Raw genomic sequence first — 14,312 nt, forward strand, 5'->3', positions numbered from 1 at the left:
TGAGATAAAAATGACTTAACAATTAAAATGTTATTAATAATAAAAAGTCCTTTTTGTTCTTATTAAAACTTATTTGAGCAACACATTCAAAAGAAAAACAAAGTGAATTAGATATTTTTTAAATTTTGATTTAGCACTTTGCTCTATACCAAGAGATAGGTATTCCTCCCACTTAACAGATGATAAAACTAAATTTTGAGAGATTACATAATCTGACAAATGTAAGAACTATAAAGTAACAAACTAGGATGCAAATCCCTATCTAACTCTAAAATCAGTGCTTTTCACCAACATATGAGAAAGGAAGAAATCAGAGAAAACAAACTTATACTAAGATGTTAGGTACAGATAGAATAGAAATCCTTTCACCAATCTGGATGTTGTTTGTTCATCTGATTCTTGCTAATATAGTCAATTATAATCTCTGTATGATTTTAAGTAATTTTATATATTTCAATTTTAATTGTCTAATATGTAAAATGAAGGGCATGATCTTTAAGGTGCTTTGAGCATTAAAATTCTGTGACTCAAGGCAGAACACAGAGGATTTTTATAAGAGTGAAACTGATAGGGGCTAGGAAGGCGATAAAAAGGGCACCACGCATAATATAGGAATCTGCACACATTGTTTGACTTATGCCCTGTTTGCTCTGAGTTAACTTCCCAGCCCAGGAAGCTCCTGGAAGAGTGCTGGACGCCATTACTGTCAGAGACCTATTAGTCCCAGCAGTCTGGGTAGTGCCGTAATTGTATGGGGAATATAAAAAATAAAATGTAAATAAAATGTGAAAAAAAAAATCAGTTGTCTGAGAAGAGGGAACTGTGGGGAAACTGAGCGCCACAAATTCACAGAGTTGTTAAATGCTTGGAGTGAAAGCTCACTCACTGCATTAACTGCCTTTGTTTTTTATAGTGATAAAACAGCCAGCTGGAGATTAGGCGTAAGAACAGTTTCTTTGAGGCATGATGCCTGGCCATTCTCAGATCTGCTGGCAAATCTGAATAAAGAATATGAGTTACAGGGCCTCCCTGGTGGCACAAGGGGTTAAGACGCAACCTATGAAGCTCGAGGCAGCCACTGCAGCACCAGCTCGATCCCCAGCCAGGGAGCTACCCACATGGCACACCAGACCTTTCCTTACTCGTCTGTTGCTCCCCTCAGCAGTGAATTACAGTGGATCTGCCTGTTCTGATCTGTCTCTGGTGAATCCTCTCAACCCCCACAACTCTGATCTGTACCTCAGTTCTTGTATGTATAAATAAAAATAAATCTTTAAAAAAAAAAAGAGCATGAGTTAAAAGATAAAATCCCTGTCTCTGCTTATTGGGTTGGCAGTGGGAGGCAACAAGGACCCGGCATTTTTTCCCCTAGTATCAAAACTACTATAAGAGTAGACACATGTCATTGTAGATTTGTCCAGGTCCATAGAATGTACAACACCAAAAGTGAATCCAAACATAAAGTACAGACTTTGGATGATGATAGTATGTCAAGGAAGGTCCTCCAATAGCACCTCTCTGGTGGGTAATGTTGATAATGGGGAGGCTATACATGTGTAGGGGTGAGGGATAGATGGGAAATCTCGCTACCCTCTGCTCAATATTGCTGTGAACTAAAACTTCTCTAAAAAGTAAAGTTTATTAAAAATAATTCTAGACTCAAATATAAGACAGCAAACAAGGCAAATATCTTTGAGGCAAGAAGAGTCAGACCTTTGCTGATCTCCACATTAGGTAGGTTGAAGATATCAAGGTCCATCATCCCTCCTTTAGTCCCTTCTGAGAGGTCTAAGAGGACCAGTCTGTCTGCAATACCCTGTAAATACAATAAGAAAAAAGAACAGTATTACGCTGCACATCTAAGTTACTCAATTTAAATTCATTCAGAAGTGAGGACCAAGCCAGACTACACAGGCCTCCTGTGTTATCTTATAAAGGAAAAGTAACACAATAACAATAAAAGGGACAAGCAAGCAGAAAGTTATGATGAACTTGAATAATGTGTTCCTTTAGGGTGGACTGCAAACTGAGATCTGGCAGGGTTAAATCAGAAGTCACAGATTTCCAGGTTTTCTTTGATAGGATAATGTGTAATAAAAATAATTTAGTAACAATCAGTACGCTTGTTATTGTTCTTGAGTTTATGTATTCATTCTGGTGTCATAATTTCCATTATAAAAGAATTGAGTTACTTTTTAGTCTATTTTAGCACATAATTTCTAACATGAAAGTCAACACTAATGCTAATTTTCTCTTAAGAAAAAAAGAAAACAGCCACAAATCTAAAATGCTTTCTCCAGATAACTCATGAACAATATTCCATACATGTAGAATATTCCACCCTGGGTGCCAGGGTAGGCACGGAAACTGTAAATGAAATTGTAAATGTCAGCATGGAAATTACCAAGAGTCAGTTTACCTTTGTAGAAGATCTTTTTCCAGAGAAGTAAGGGACCTGTAAATCACTCCTACCTTAGAGTCCAGAGACAAGAGTACTTGTGGATCTACCAGACAATCAGGCAGGAATCAGAGGTTAAGAAAACTGGCCCTCCCTGGTGGCACAAGGGGTTAAGACGCAACCTGTGAAGCTATCTGCAGCCACTGCAGCATGAGTTTGATCTCCGGCCAGGGAGCTACCCACATGGTGCAGCAGACCTCTCCTGACTCCCCCACTGCTCCCCTTAGCAGTGTATTTCAGTCAATCCGCCTGTTCTGTTCCCCACTCTGCCTCTGGGGAATCCTCTCACCTCTGGCCTGTACCCCAGTTCTTGTATGCATACAAATAAATAAATCTTTAAAAAAATAGAAAAAAAGAAAAAGAAAACACCCCAGCTATATCACTCATTAGCTCTATAATCCTGGGTAAGTCACTGAATCTGACCTTACTTCATGTAGTTGTGAAGAGTAATTATGGTGATACAGGCTGGCTGGCATTATTTTTAATCAATTTATAAAAAAAAAGCAAAGAAAACTTCAAGTCACCACTTTCATATATCAGATAGGCAAGGATCAAAAAGTTTAACAGTAGTGTGGGAAAATAGGTATTCTCATACACTTTGCGTTTGAAAATAAACTGGTACAAGTAATATGTGGAATACTTTGACAACTCTATCAAAATTTTGCAATGCAGTAACTCCTTCAGCCCTCCAATCTTGCTTACAGATGTTATCCTACAGGTTTCTTAATGTGTAAAATGATATAATATCTATAAGAACATTGAAAAGACTAGCAATAATCTAAATGCCCATCAATAACAACAACAATCAGGGCCTCCCTGGTGGTGCAAGGGGATAAGACACAACCTATGAAGCTATCTACAGCCACCGCAGCACCAGTTCGATCCCTGGCCAAGGAGCTACCCACATGGCGCAGCAGACCTCTCCTGTCTTGCCTGCTGCTCCCCTCAGCAGTGTATTTCGGTCCATCTGCCTGTTGTGTTCCCTACTCTGTCTCTGGTGAATCCTTTTACCTGGCCCCCCACACACGCCTCTGGCCTGCACCCCAGCTCTTGTATGCATAAATAGGTAAATCTTTTTTTAAAAAAACACAACAACAATAATCATGAGTGAGTGTAACATGGTGGCTTACAGAAGTTTCTCAAGCTTTAATGAATCACCACTTAATAGGGCAATAAGCACATGGATGACCAGAGATTTTTTTGAGGTGCAGATTTTGCATCAGTAAGTCTAGGTGTCGCCTGAAATTATATATTTCTTTTTTTTTAAAAAAAAGATTTATTTATTTATGCATATAAGAGCTGGGGAGCAGGCCAGAGATGGAGGGAGAGACAGAGACAGAATGGGGAGCAGAACAGGCAGATGTGCTGAAATACACTGCTGAGGGGAGCAGCAGGCAAGACAGGCGAGGTCTGCTGCGCCATGTGGGTCACCTCCCTGGCTGAGGATCAAACTCATGCTGCAATGGCTGCAGACAGTCTCACAGAGCTGCGTCTTAACCCCTTGCACCACCAGGGAGGCCCCGAAATTATATATTTCTAATAAAAGCTCAAGTGATGCCAGTGCTGCTCTGACAGTCACACTGAATAGTAAGTTACTAGGATACAGCTCTGTAAATAGATTGTCTAGGTTCAAACACTCCCTCTATTTCTTAACAGTGTGACATTTGGCAAGTTGGTAATCTCTGCCTTGGTTTCATTTGTAAAATGGCATTAATGATAGTACATAAACCACAATGTTGTAAAAGCGAGTCAAGAGTTTAGATGAGTGCCCAGCACCTAGTAAGCAAGCATTCAGTGAGGTTAGTTACTGCTGTTACCACTGCTACTACTACTGCCATTGTTTTGATTATTATTGCATTATTTGAATATTATTGCATTGTTTGAATATTGCTGCATTATTTGAATACTTGTAACAAAATATTAATGTTTAAAAGGAAAATATTTTCCATCCAGACAGTTGACAAATACTGATCATGAGACTTATAACTGCCAAAGAAACATACTTTAAAGTATCTTCCTATACTTATCCAAAAAAATTTTTATTTTAAAAAGCTCAATAATGTTAGGAATACAAAAGATCAGGTTGATGTGAACATTATTATTAATAACATAAACTAGTTCTGCCTTTCTGAAGAGCAGTGTACCAATACACAGTAAGTGCCATAAAAACCATTGATGCCCTCTGACTCACTAGCACTATTTTTGAGATTATGTGCATCTAAAAAAAAATGCAGACAAGAAAATAAGCATCTTGTAAAGCAATGTTTATAGAAGCATTCTATTTAGTAACAAAAGAACAGAAAACAATTCAAATTCAAATTAAGAGGGAACAGTGTATTCAGATTATCTGGAAGGTGGGGGGAATCAAACTCTATGTCCAAAGTTAGCATATATTATTCTGAGCAGCCAACTTTTAAAATTTTCTAGTTCCTTAGATATAATTTATTTGCCTCAGTAGAACATACCTCCAAAACATATATGAAACTTAATTGGAAAGGGAAATTTTTATATGGCAAAAAAATCAAATTTTAGTTAAAAAAACTAAATGCTAGATACAAAACAAACATACAGAGGAAGTTTTTCTATTCTGGGCTACATGCTGCGAATGAAAGAGACATGCTTTTACCATAACACTAGGCCCTGGAGGGTCCTTTGAAGCTCTCTGGAAGGGAATTTAAGCCTTTCTGAGAATAATTTATATAGAATAAAATCTAGTGAAAAAGGATTGATGAGGAAATAGTCAAATCTCAAACTAACGTAAACTATCAAATCAGGAACTACAATCCTAAAGAAAGAGAAGTAATCGCACAAGAAAAAGCAATCAATTTTAGAAAACACTTATTTTAGAAAGAGCTATAATTAAGTATTTTATTAAATAAGAGATTAATTAAAGTGGCATGACATAGAAAATAGAAAAGATTTTGTGACGAAGTCAGATGAATGTCAAGTTGAAGTTTCTCAACGATTAGGATGATGACCCCATTGTGCAAACAACTTTTTCAAAGCCTATTGCAGGACTAATTACTAATTAAAAGGCAACATCACTGATGAATGTTTTTAGGGTTTTGTTTTTTTTTTTTGTCAACTTACTAAATATATTTTAAGGCAAAATGAGGTTTTCCCTGATAACAATGACAACAATAACAATGATAAAATGAAGCCACTGTTTTTTGTATGCCTAAAGATATAACACTTTGATAGATAATTTATAAAACCTGTTTACATACCTTTGCTGAAATTGCTAATATGCAGGCAACTCCAAGCTCTCCACCTCCAACCACAGTAATTTTGTTGACCATTTTATTTTCATGATTTGCCCAGTTCTTTGAATTTATATCTGAAACACCTACAAAGAAAAGTGAATTATCATGAGAATTTTAAAATATCAAGAATATTTTTAGCATCTTAAAAAAAAAAACCACCAAGCTACAATAACTGACAGAAAACATGTTAGTCCATAATAGGCACTCAAAAAATACTTGTTGAACAAATGAAAGTGACAGGAATCTCATATTAAAATAGAGGCTAGCCTTTAAAACGAGTCTATTAAAAGAGGCTATCCTTTAGAAAGTATCTTTCTAAGTATTTGAAAATATTACATATAAAGCTAAAAAATAGGATTTCCATAATTCTGAAAAGCATTCTCATGCTTATTGCTCTGATATACAATGCAAAAAAAAGTGCTTAACTCTCTACTAAATTCTGCAAGCATGGGTATTTTGTTTCAGTTTTGTATAACATATTGAATGAGGCAAAAAAAACCCTACATACACATATAGCAAAAAAGATTTGGGATCCTAATTATATAATCAAGTAGTTGTGAACAAAAGACTAATTAGTTTATTAGTCAATATAAGAATAATATTTTACATCCTAAGAAACCATAGTAATTGCAACTACATGGTAACAACTATGATAAATGTACAGGAATTTTTGACTCAACACAGATACCGAAACATGCAAGTACTTACAGAAATGAAGTAGTAGAAAGAGGCACCCTGATGAATGAAAATACAAACCTTCAGGGGCCTCCCTGGTGGTGCAAGGGGTTAAACACCACACTATGAAGCAATCGCAGCCTCAGCAGCACGAGTTCGATCCCTGGCTGCCCAGGGAGCAATCCATATGGCATTGCAGACCTTTCCTGTCTCGCCCGCTGCTTCCCTCAGCAGTGTGTTTCAGTCAGTCTGCCTGTTCTGTTCCCCACTCTGTCTCTGGTGAGTCCTCTCACCCCCCGCATCTCTGGCCTGTACCCTAGCTCTTGTATGCATAAATAAATAAATCTTTAAAAAAAAAAAGAAAATACAAACCTTCAGTGATTTTTGCAATGTAGGCGAGCAAGTCTACCTGCCGTGCCTCATCAGATGATGACACAGAATACAGGGGAAGTTCCTCTTGAAACTTGGCAATCATTTCATTAATTAGTCCAACAATGACAGATTTAGGCTGCAAAATACATACAAAAGGGAAGTTATGCAGTAATGTTGCTAAAGAATACAAATAAGTTAAAATTCACCCATGTTGATATATGTAACTCATTATTTTGTTTTGCAAATCCTCACATTATAAGGTTTTGTATTCTGTATTTTACATCTACCACTTTATTGAGCATTTTTCCATATTAAACAATATCAAAGTATCCATACTTTTTAATAAGGGTGATTTTTATCATTTTTTTAAAGATTCATTTATTTATGCATACAAGAACTGGGGTATAGGTCAGAGGTGCAAGGGGGGGTGAGAGAATTCACCAGAGAAAGAGTGGGGAGCAGAACAGGCAGACTGACCGAAATACATACTAAGGTGAGCAGCGGGCGAGACAGGAGAGGTCTGCTGAGATACGTGGGTTTCTCGCTGCCTGTGGATCTAACTTGTGGTGCAGAGGCTGCAGATAGCTTCACAGTGCTGTGCTTAACCCCTTGCACCACCAGGGAAGTCCCAACAAGGGTGAATTTAAAAGACTTAGATCTTAGTTAAAGCACATAACACAAGATTACATACAAGATGAACCAAAGTACATAAAAGTAAAAAAACAGGCAAAACGACACATACATACATATAAGAAATAAGAATATTTAGTAAGGAGAGGCTAGGAAATAAAGCCCAGGACCTAGCTAGTTCCTTTTCATGTGCTTTATAAAGCAGTGAACAACTGAAAAGACAGGGAGAAAACAGCTGGCTTTCAGACCTGGAGAGAGCAGCTTCATCATTCAGGCTGCAACCATCAGGGTTCTGCGACTTGTGTGACCTCTGAGAGCTCAATTTCAAATCATTTTTAAAGACCATATGAAAAAATATCACTGAAAGAAAATTCAGTAACTTATTCATATTATTGGGATCAGAGATCAATATTCAGAAAAATAATTTTTTAAAGAAAATTCAAACTGATCTTACATGGCTCCAGTTTTGAAGATAGGGCAAATATATCCTGCCTTGAGCATCCACGTGTTTTCCAACTGAAATGCCCATATTTGCAGTTGGCTTTAAGAAGCAAATGGGGGGAGCAAAAGGGTGAGAATCCAAAATCCATAAACGAATTGGTATGTTATATGTATTACCTATTTGAGACAAAATAAATGCATAATGAAATATATAATTTAATGCAGAGGTCAGTGACAATTTAAGACACATGTAGTCCAGTCAAGCTTATAAAGATTTTATGTAAATCAACACTTTTTCCCCCCATTTCATTCATATTCACATTGGAAATAGGTTCTCACTAAAGCACCAGTTTAACACTTAAGGAAATTTAACTAATAGCCAGTTCATTCAATTTAATTCATAAATACTTACAGAATCTACTGCATGAGGAGTTTGGGATACAACATTTTCTCTATGTAATCTGTGTTCCACCCAAGCAGAGTTAACTGCATCTATCTTGAAAGGTAGTGGATACTTCTACTTGCATACTTATTCTGTACTGAAATTATATGCTTATAGGCCTGGTTACAGGGTAGGAAGAGGGGCACCCCAGGACCCCCAAAACTGCCTGCTCTAAATTCTTCCATCTACTGCATTAAGACAAAACATATAAGACCTTTAATGGAAAGGAACTTTAATATAATTAGTGTGCAACAAAGAAAAAACAAAGGATATAGTTTTCAAATCAAGTTACCCATGCCCTAATGGGTAAAAGCCCAGCCAAACAACATTGGCCCAAAGCAAGGCCTGAAAGCTTGCCACAAGTCTAAAGCACCTTTAAGCGGGGACCCATAGAAAAGGATCAGAAGCAGTCAAACAAGTCTGGGAGGAAAAGAGTAAAATCAAAACCAAGATAAAAGCTGCCATTGTTAACCTCCCTACCAGCCTCTTATCCACATTTATTTCAACCAGTCCAGGACCAAGAAGCAAGCACAGTTTCTTCACATGTCTCTCTGCTCCATGTGCCTCCTCCAGGTCTTCTTCTGGCTCTCCTTCTGGTTTCCTCCCTTTTCCAGTCTCCTCTCCAGCTGCTTCTCCCTGCTCAGCTCCACCCTCCCTTGGGTGGGGCAGGGAACCTGGAACCTCCCCTTTTCCTGGGGACTACCCTGCTATAGTCTGTTTATCCTTTTATACTATAAACTTCTAGAGGATTATATATTATTGATTTCTATATCCCTCTGTACCTTTTCTTATTAAGGAAATCCTCCTTCCACCGAAAGCTACTTTTAAATCTTGATTTTTCCTTCCCTAACCATATAATACTCAGCCCTGTCTGTACAACAAGAACAGTTAAGGAATTTTGAATAAACCATGTTGAACAAACATCCAGGTCCTACTCTTGAAGCTTTTGACTTGATTATATTTCTCTAGAAGTTACTCTGTCTAGCGTTACATACACCAAACCAGTGTTTTTCAAATGTTGATGACAATAAATGGATTATGGGGTTGATTTAGTAGACTGCAAATATTTTAAAATGGAATTTAATTGAAAATACCATGTATGACAGTAGTATGGTATTCAGTTATATACATACACATATATATGCTAGGTATTTATATAAAAGTATTTCTGACATGGGCCACTCTAAAAACATTGCAATGCCATTGTTCTAGGCCATGTAAATTTTTTGTTGTTGTTTCCTAAGAGTTGGAGAGGCAGCCCAAGTCACAGGAGTTTCTTTCTGTATTAAACACTGCACATTAAAGAAAAGGAAAGAAATACATTAAAGGTATCCTCCTGGTTGATCAAGGATCTGCTGCCTCTATCCATGCTCCGGCCAAGCTGTATTCATACACTGTAGTAGCCCAAGGCTGGCAGAGCACCTGGTGAGCTAGATTTCCATTCTGAGTTGTAAGATTTCATTTGTAGTGTTCTCCAATCTCTTTTTCCCTCCTTCTTTTTTCATACTTTTCTGTCAGCAAATGCCTTGCTTCCTATTCTGTGCATTTAGCTTTCAGTAATTCATTTCTGAAGTCAAAACTTTTTTTTTTTTTTTAAGATTTATTTATTTATGCAAACAAGAGCTGGGGTACAGGCCAGAGATGCCGGAAGTGAGAGGCTTCACCAGAGACAGAGTGGGGAACAGAACAGACAGATTGACTGAAACACACTGCTGAGGGGAGCAGTGGGCGAGTCAGGAGAGGTCTGCTGTGCCATGTGGGTTGCTCCCTAGCTAGCTGGTGATCTCACTCATGCTGCAGAGGCTGTGGATTGCTTCATAGTGCGGTGCTTAACCCCTTGGGCCACCAGGGAGGCCAGAGTCAAAACTTTTGTTAGAGTCCAAACTTTTGTTAGAGTCCTTTGTTAGTCTAACCTTTGTTAGACTTAAAGTAATTTTAGCATAATAATATAATTTAAGTTAGATATAAATGAAATTTAGATGGGTGTCATGATATACACCTCTCTAAATAATGGGTAGATAAAGAAAAAGTGTCATCACAACTTTGACACAATCTTGGAGGGATGATAAATAATCCAGAAAATTTCTGTAACTAGGGAAATAGCTACAGAAAATTCACCTGGGGAAAAGGACACCATGAAAGGTTAGATAAAACTTAACCTCATCCCTTCTCAAATGTTTAAATTTTTTTTTTTTAGCATGAGTATGTGTTGTTATTTTAGTAACAGAACAAGTAAAGAGAAAGTAATATAGGCTGATAACAAATAATAGACAACGTTCATTTACTGAGCACTTACTATCTGCCAGGCACTATGCCAAGAGCTTTACTTTTAGTAATTCATTTAATCCTTGCAATTCTATGATAAAGGTCTATAATGGGGCCATTTAGAGATGAGGAAGATAATACATTCTGACCTCTGATGAGTAAAAAATAACCAGTATACATCACAGTGAGTTCAAAAAATTTGCATTAAAAGCAAAAATGTACTGCAAAACAAAAGATAATGCAGGCACCAACACTACCATAGAGGATCCACATAAGATCCAACTACATAGCTCCATGGCTCTCGAAGAGGCAGGGGGTCAATGAAGGGCTAAAATAACCTTTATCTTAGCAGTGTTATCTCCCCACACTGTGCCGGAAACTGAACTAAGCAATGATTTATTCAAATTCATAAACCCCTCTGTTAATACGTACATACCCTTGCAATCATTGGGATGGGTAAGAATTATGAAATCAATCAACTGATCTATTGTTAGATGGGTAAGAATTCTTTTTTTTTTTCTTTTTCTAAGGGTAACAAAACATTGATGTATTGGAGGGAAAGGTGGGACTCCTGCAGTTTGTTATGGAAAGCAGAGGTAACTTTCCATAAGAGCAAGCCTATGTCTGTCTTGCTTTCCTCTGCACCTCAGCACCTAGCAGAGAAGTGGACACATAATTGACATTCAATAAATAAATATTTGTCCAGATGAATTGAATTTGTTGATATTAATCATCTTTTCCTTGACTGGGAGAGCATTCTCCTATATCCAATCAGCTTCTGATTGGGTCACATGTATATGAAGCACTGAGAACGTTATGGCATTAAAAAAAGTGTAAGTTCTGGGCCTCCCTGATGGTGCAAGGGGTTAAGCCCTGCACTGTGAAGCAATTCACAGCCTCTGCAGCATGAGTTCGATCCCCACCTGGCCAGGGAGCAACCCACATGGCGCAGCAGACCTCTCCTGACTCGCCTACTGCTCCCCTCAGCAGTGTACTTCGGTCAATCTGGCTGTTCTGTTTCCCACTGTCTCTGGTGAATCCTCTCACCTCCCACATCTCTGGCCTATACCCCAGCTCTTATATGCATAAATAAATAAATCTTTAAAAAAATAAAATAAAAATTAAAGTGTGACTTCTTATTAAACGATTCTTTTAGAAAATTCCCATTTTCTCAATTTCCACACTTACCATGATACATCACAGGAATAGTGCCCGTGAAATTCAGTAGATCTTTCTGGGAACTATCTTTAAAAACTGGAAGAAAAAAGGCCCAAGATGTATAATCAGAAGTAGGAGGAACTTTATTAGAGTGCATGCATGCATATGAACAGACACAGAAACACACATAAACTCTAAGTACCATTATTTCTTCTCAGATGCAATTAAGATAAGGGTCCTGAGATGGGGGAATTACCCCATAATATTGGAGTGGGCAAATCTAACCACATTGGTCCTTAAAAGCAGGGGGTCTTTTATAGCTGTGGAAGATTTCACTACAGAGGGGTGATCTGAGAGATGCAACATTGATGAGTTTGAAGATGGAGGGAAAAGACTACCAGACCAAATGTCACATGGGTGACATTTAAAAACTGAAAAAGGCAAGGAAACATTCTCTCTCAGGACCTCCAGAAAGAACTAAAACTTGACACCACCTTGATTTTAGCCCAAACTTCTAATCTGCAGCCTATAAAACTGTCAGATGGTAAATTTGTCTGGCTTTACGCCACTAAGTCTGTGCTAATTTGTTATGGAAGCAATAGAAAAATCAATACAGTTTAAACTGTATCAACTTAAATTTCCTCAGAAAACACAGATAATAAAGTGTAACTCAAAATCAGGATAAAAGAGAAATAAGAAATTACAATTTTGTAGTTCTCTAGGAAGAAATAATAGTTTAAATAATATAGCAAAAATTAGAAGATATGATCCTTACCATAGGTATCCATGGAATATCTGAAGTGTGGGAAAAACATATTTACATTTTTCAGTTCTTCCACAGTCAGATCCCTGAATTTGTACTGAAAAGAGAAAAATGAGCATATAATAATAAAGCTGTAGACAATAAAATAATTACAACTAAGAATTGATCAGCATTAAATAGAGCAGAATTAAAAGTGTCCCAGATTCAGTGTCCCTGCTTCAGTGTAACCAAAAGTGAATGAAATCATCCCAACTCCAAACACTACACAAATGTACAGAAGGCTTCATGTTGTCACCTGGAATATATGTATTGACTATAACAAAAACTTTTGTTGTTGTTTTCTTCTTAATATTTTAAGCTGTTTTTAGGTCTTTAACATTCTGTATCACTTGACTATATAGGGATAGATATAAGAATTGATATAATTGTAAAACTACTGTAAGAGTTTGTCAATTATAAACAAAAACACTCCTTAGGGTTTGAAAACCCAAATGTCACTACTAGTCAAATATCTGTCTTTTTGACATATTTAAAAAAAGGGATGTATTGTATCTGTCCTGAAAACATACTACCACTATATATAAAACAGAATTGTTTTAGTGTAACACTAAACATATTGAATAGACTCCTTGTTTTATCACCCAAAAGAAATCTGCATAACATGCTCTAAGACAGTGTCAACTGCATAAAGGGTGCAGACTTTTCACTTCAGGAAGAAAAATGACTCACAAGATTCTAAAACTAGAACAATTATACTGAAAAACTTGGAAGTTATTAAAATTTTAACTTTATCTGTTACAGAATTTTTATTTAGTACATTATATTTATGAACATCAAAAATACTCTTGTATGACATTGCTCAAATGTAGGACACATTCAGGAATATTCTGTAGCAACACTTCATAAAAATTTTTTAAAAGGAAGGATTCTATAGATCAAGTCCAATCTTATCATTTTATGAGTGAGCAAATTTACGTTGTTGAAGGTAACTCAGTGAGGGAAGTACAAAATAAGAATTAGAGAACCATAGGAATTTTCTAAGTTGTACATACACACACATCTTGAGGAATACACATGAATCAATCCACCCATATAAGACCTAGAACAGTATGTCCAATAAAACTTCCATCTTGATAGAAAAGATCTGTATGTGGACTATCCCATAAAGCAGTCATAAGCCACATGTGGCTACCTGCACTTGAAATGTGGCTAGTGTGACTGAGAAACTTTTTAATGTTTCTACAGTTCATTAATAATCATGGAAAAGCAAATGAAGACCATGGTAAACCACCATTTGCTCTCACCTGATTGGCATAAGTTAACTTTACATAATTTGGAGGATGTGAATAAAATAAAATAAAATAAAAAAAAAAGAGCCTGTGCTCTTTTTTTATTTTTTATTTTTTTATTTTTTTAAGATTTATTTTATTTATTTATACAAGCACTGGGTACAGTCAGAAGAGTGGGAGGGTGAGAGAATTCACAAGAGCCAGAGGGGAGAGCAGAGCAGGCGGACTGACAAAGTACACTGCTGAGGGGAGCAGCGGGTGGCAGGAGAGGTCTGCGCACCATGTGGGACCCTCGCTGGCAGACCGGGGATCAAAACGGTGCTGCAGAGGCTGCGGGCAGCCTCTCAACCCAGCGCTCAACCGCTGTGCCACCAGAGAGGCCCGTGCTCTTTTTTTAAATGATTATTCGTGTCTGTCCAATTTTCTACAGATTTTAACATTTGGTTTTAGGCATATTTTATGTATTCTGGTACTAATATTTTGTTGGTGGTACTACAGATTTTTTTGTTTATATTTTGTGCTGCAGGAGGCCTTATTGCTCCAGCCAGATAGGATA

General features: G+C 37.1%; 1 protein-coding gene across 4 annotated transcripts in view; it reads right to left on the bottom strand.

Moving 5' to 3' along the window:
* The window catches only part of UEVLD (UEV and lactate/malate dehyrogenase domains), a 42,189-nt gene that overhangs the window by 21,921 nt on the left and 5,956 nt on the right, over positions 1-14,312 (bottom strand). For all 4 annotated transcript variants that reach the window (XM_054699399.1, XM_037522745.2, XM_037522744.2 and 1 more), the window contains exons 2-7: positions 12,480-12,564; positions 11,735-11,800; positions 7,853-8,016; positions 6,769-6,904; positions 5,686-5,804; positions 1,714-1,816 (exon numbers count right to left, since the gene is read on the bottom strand). In XM_054699399.1, the coding sequence (XP_054555374.1) occupies positions 1,714-1,816; positions 5,686-5,804; positions 6,769-6,904; positions 7,853-8,016; positions 11,735-11,800; positions 12,480-12,564 (673 nt within the window). The remainder of the gene's footprint in view (positions 1-1,713; positions 1,817-5,685; positions 5,805-6,768; positions 6,905-7,852; positions 8,017-11,734; positions 11,801-12,479; positions 12,565-14,312) is intronic.

Source organism: Talpa occidentalis, unplaced genomic scaffold (assembly GCF_014898055.3).
Source record: "Talpa occidentalis isolate TD23 unplaced genomic scaffold, MPIMG_talOcc4v2.1 talOcc4.3, whole genome shotgun sequence".
Classification (NCBI taxonomy): Eukaryota; Metazoa; Chordata; class Mammalia; order Eulipotyphla; family Talpidae; genus Talpa; species Talpa occidentalis.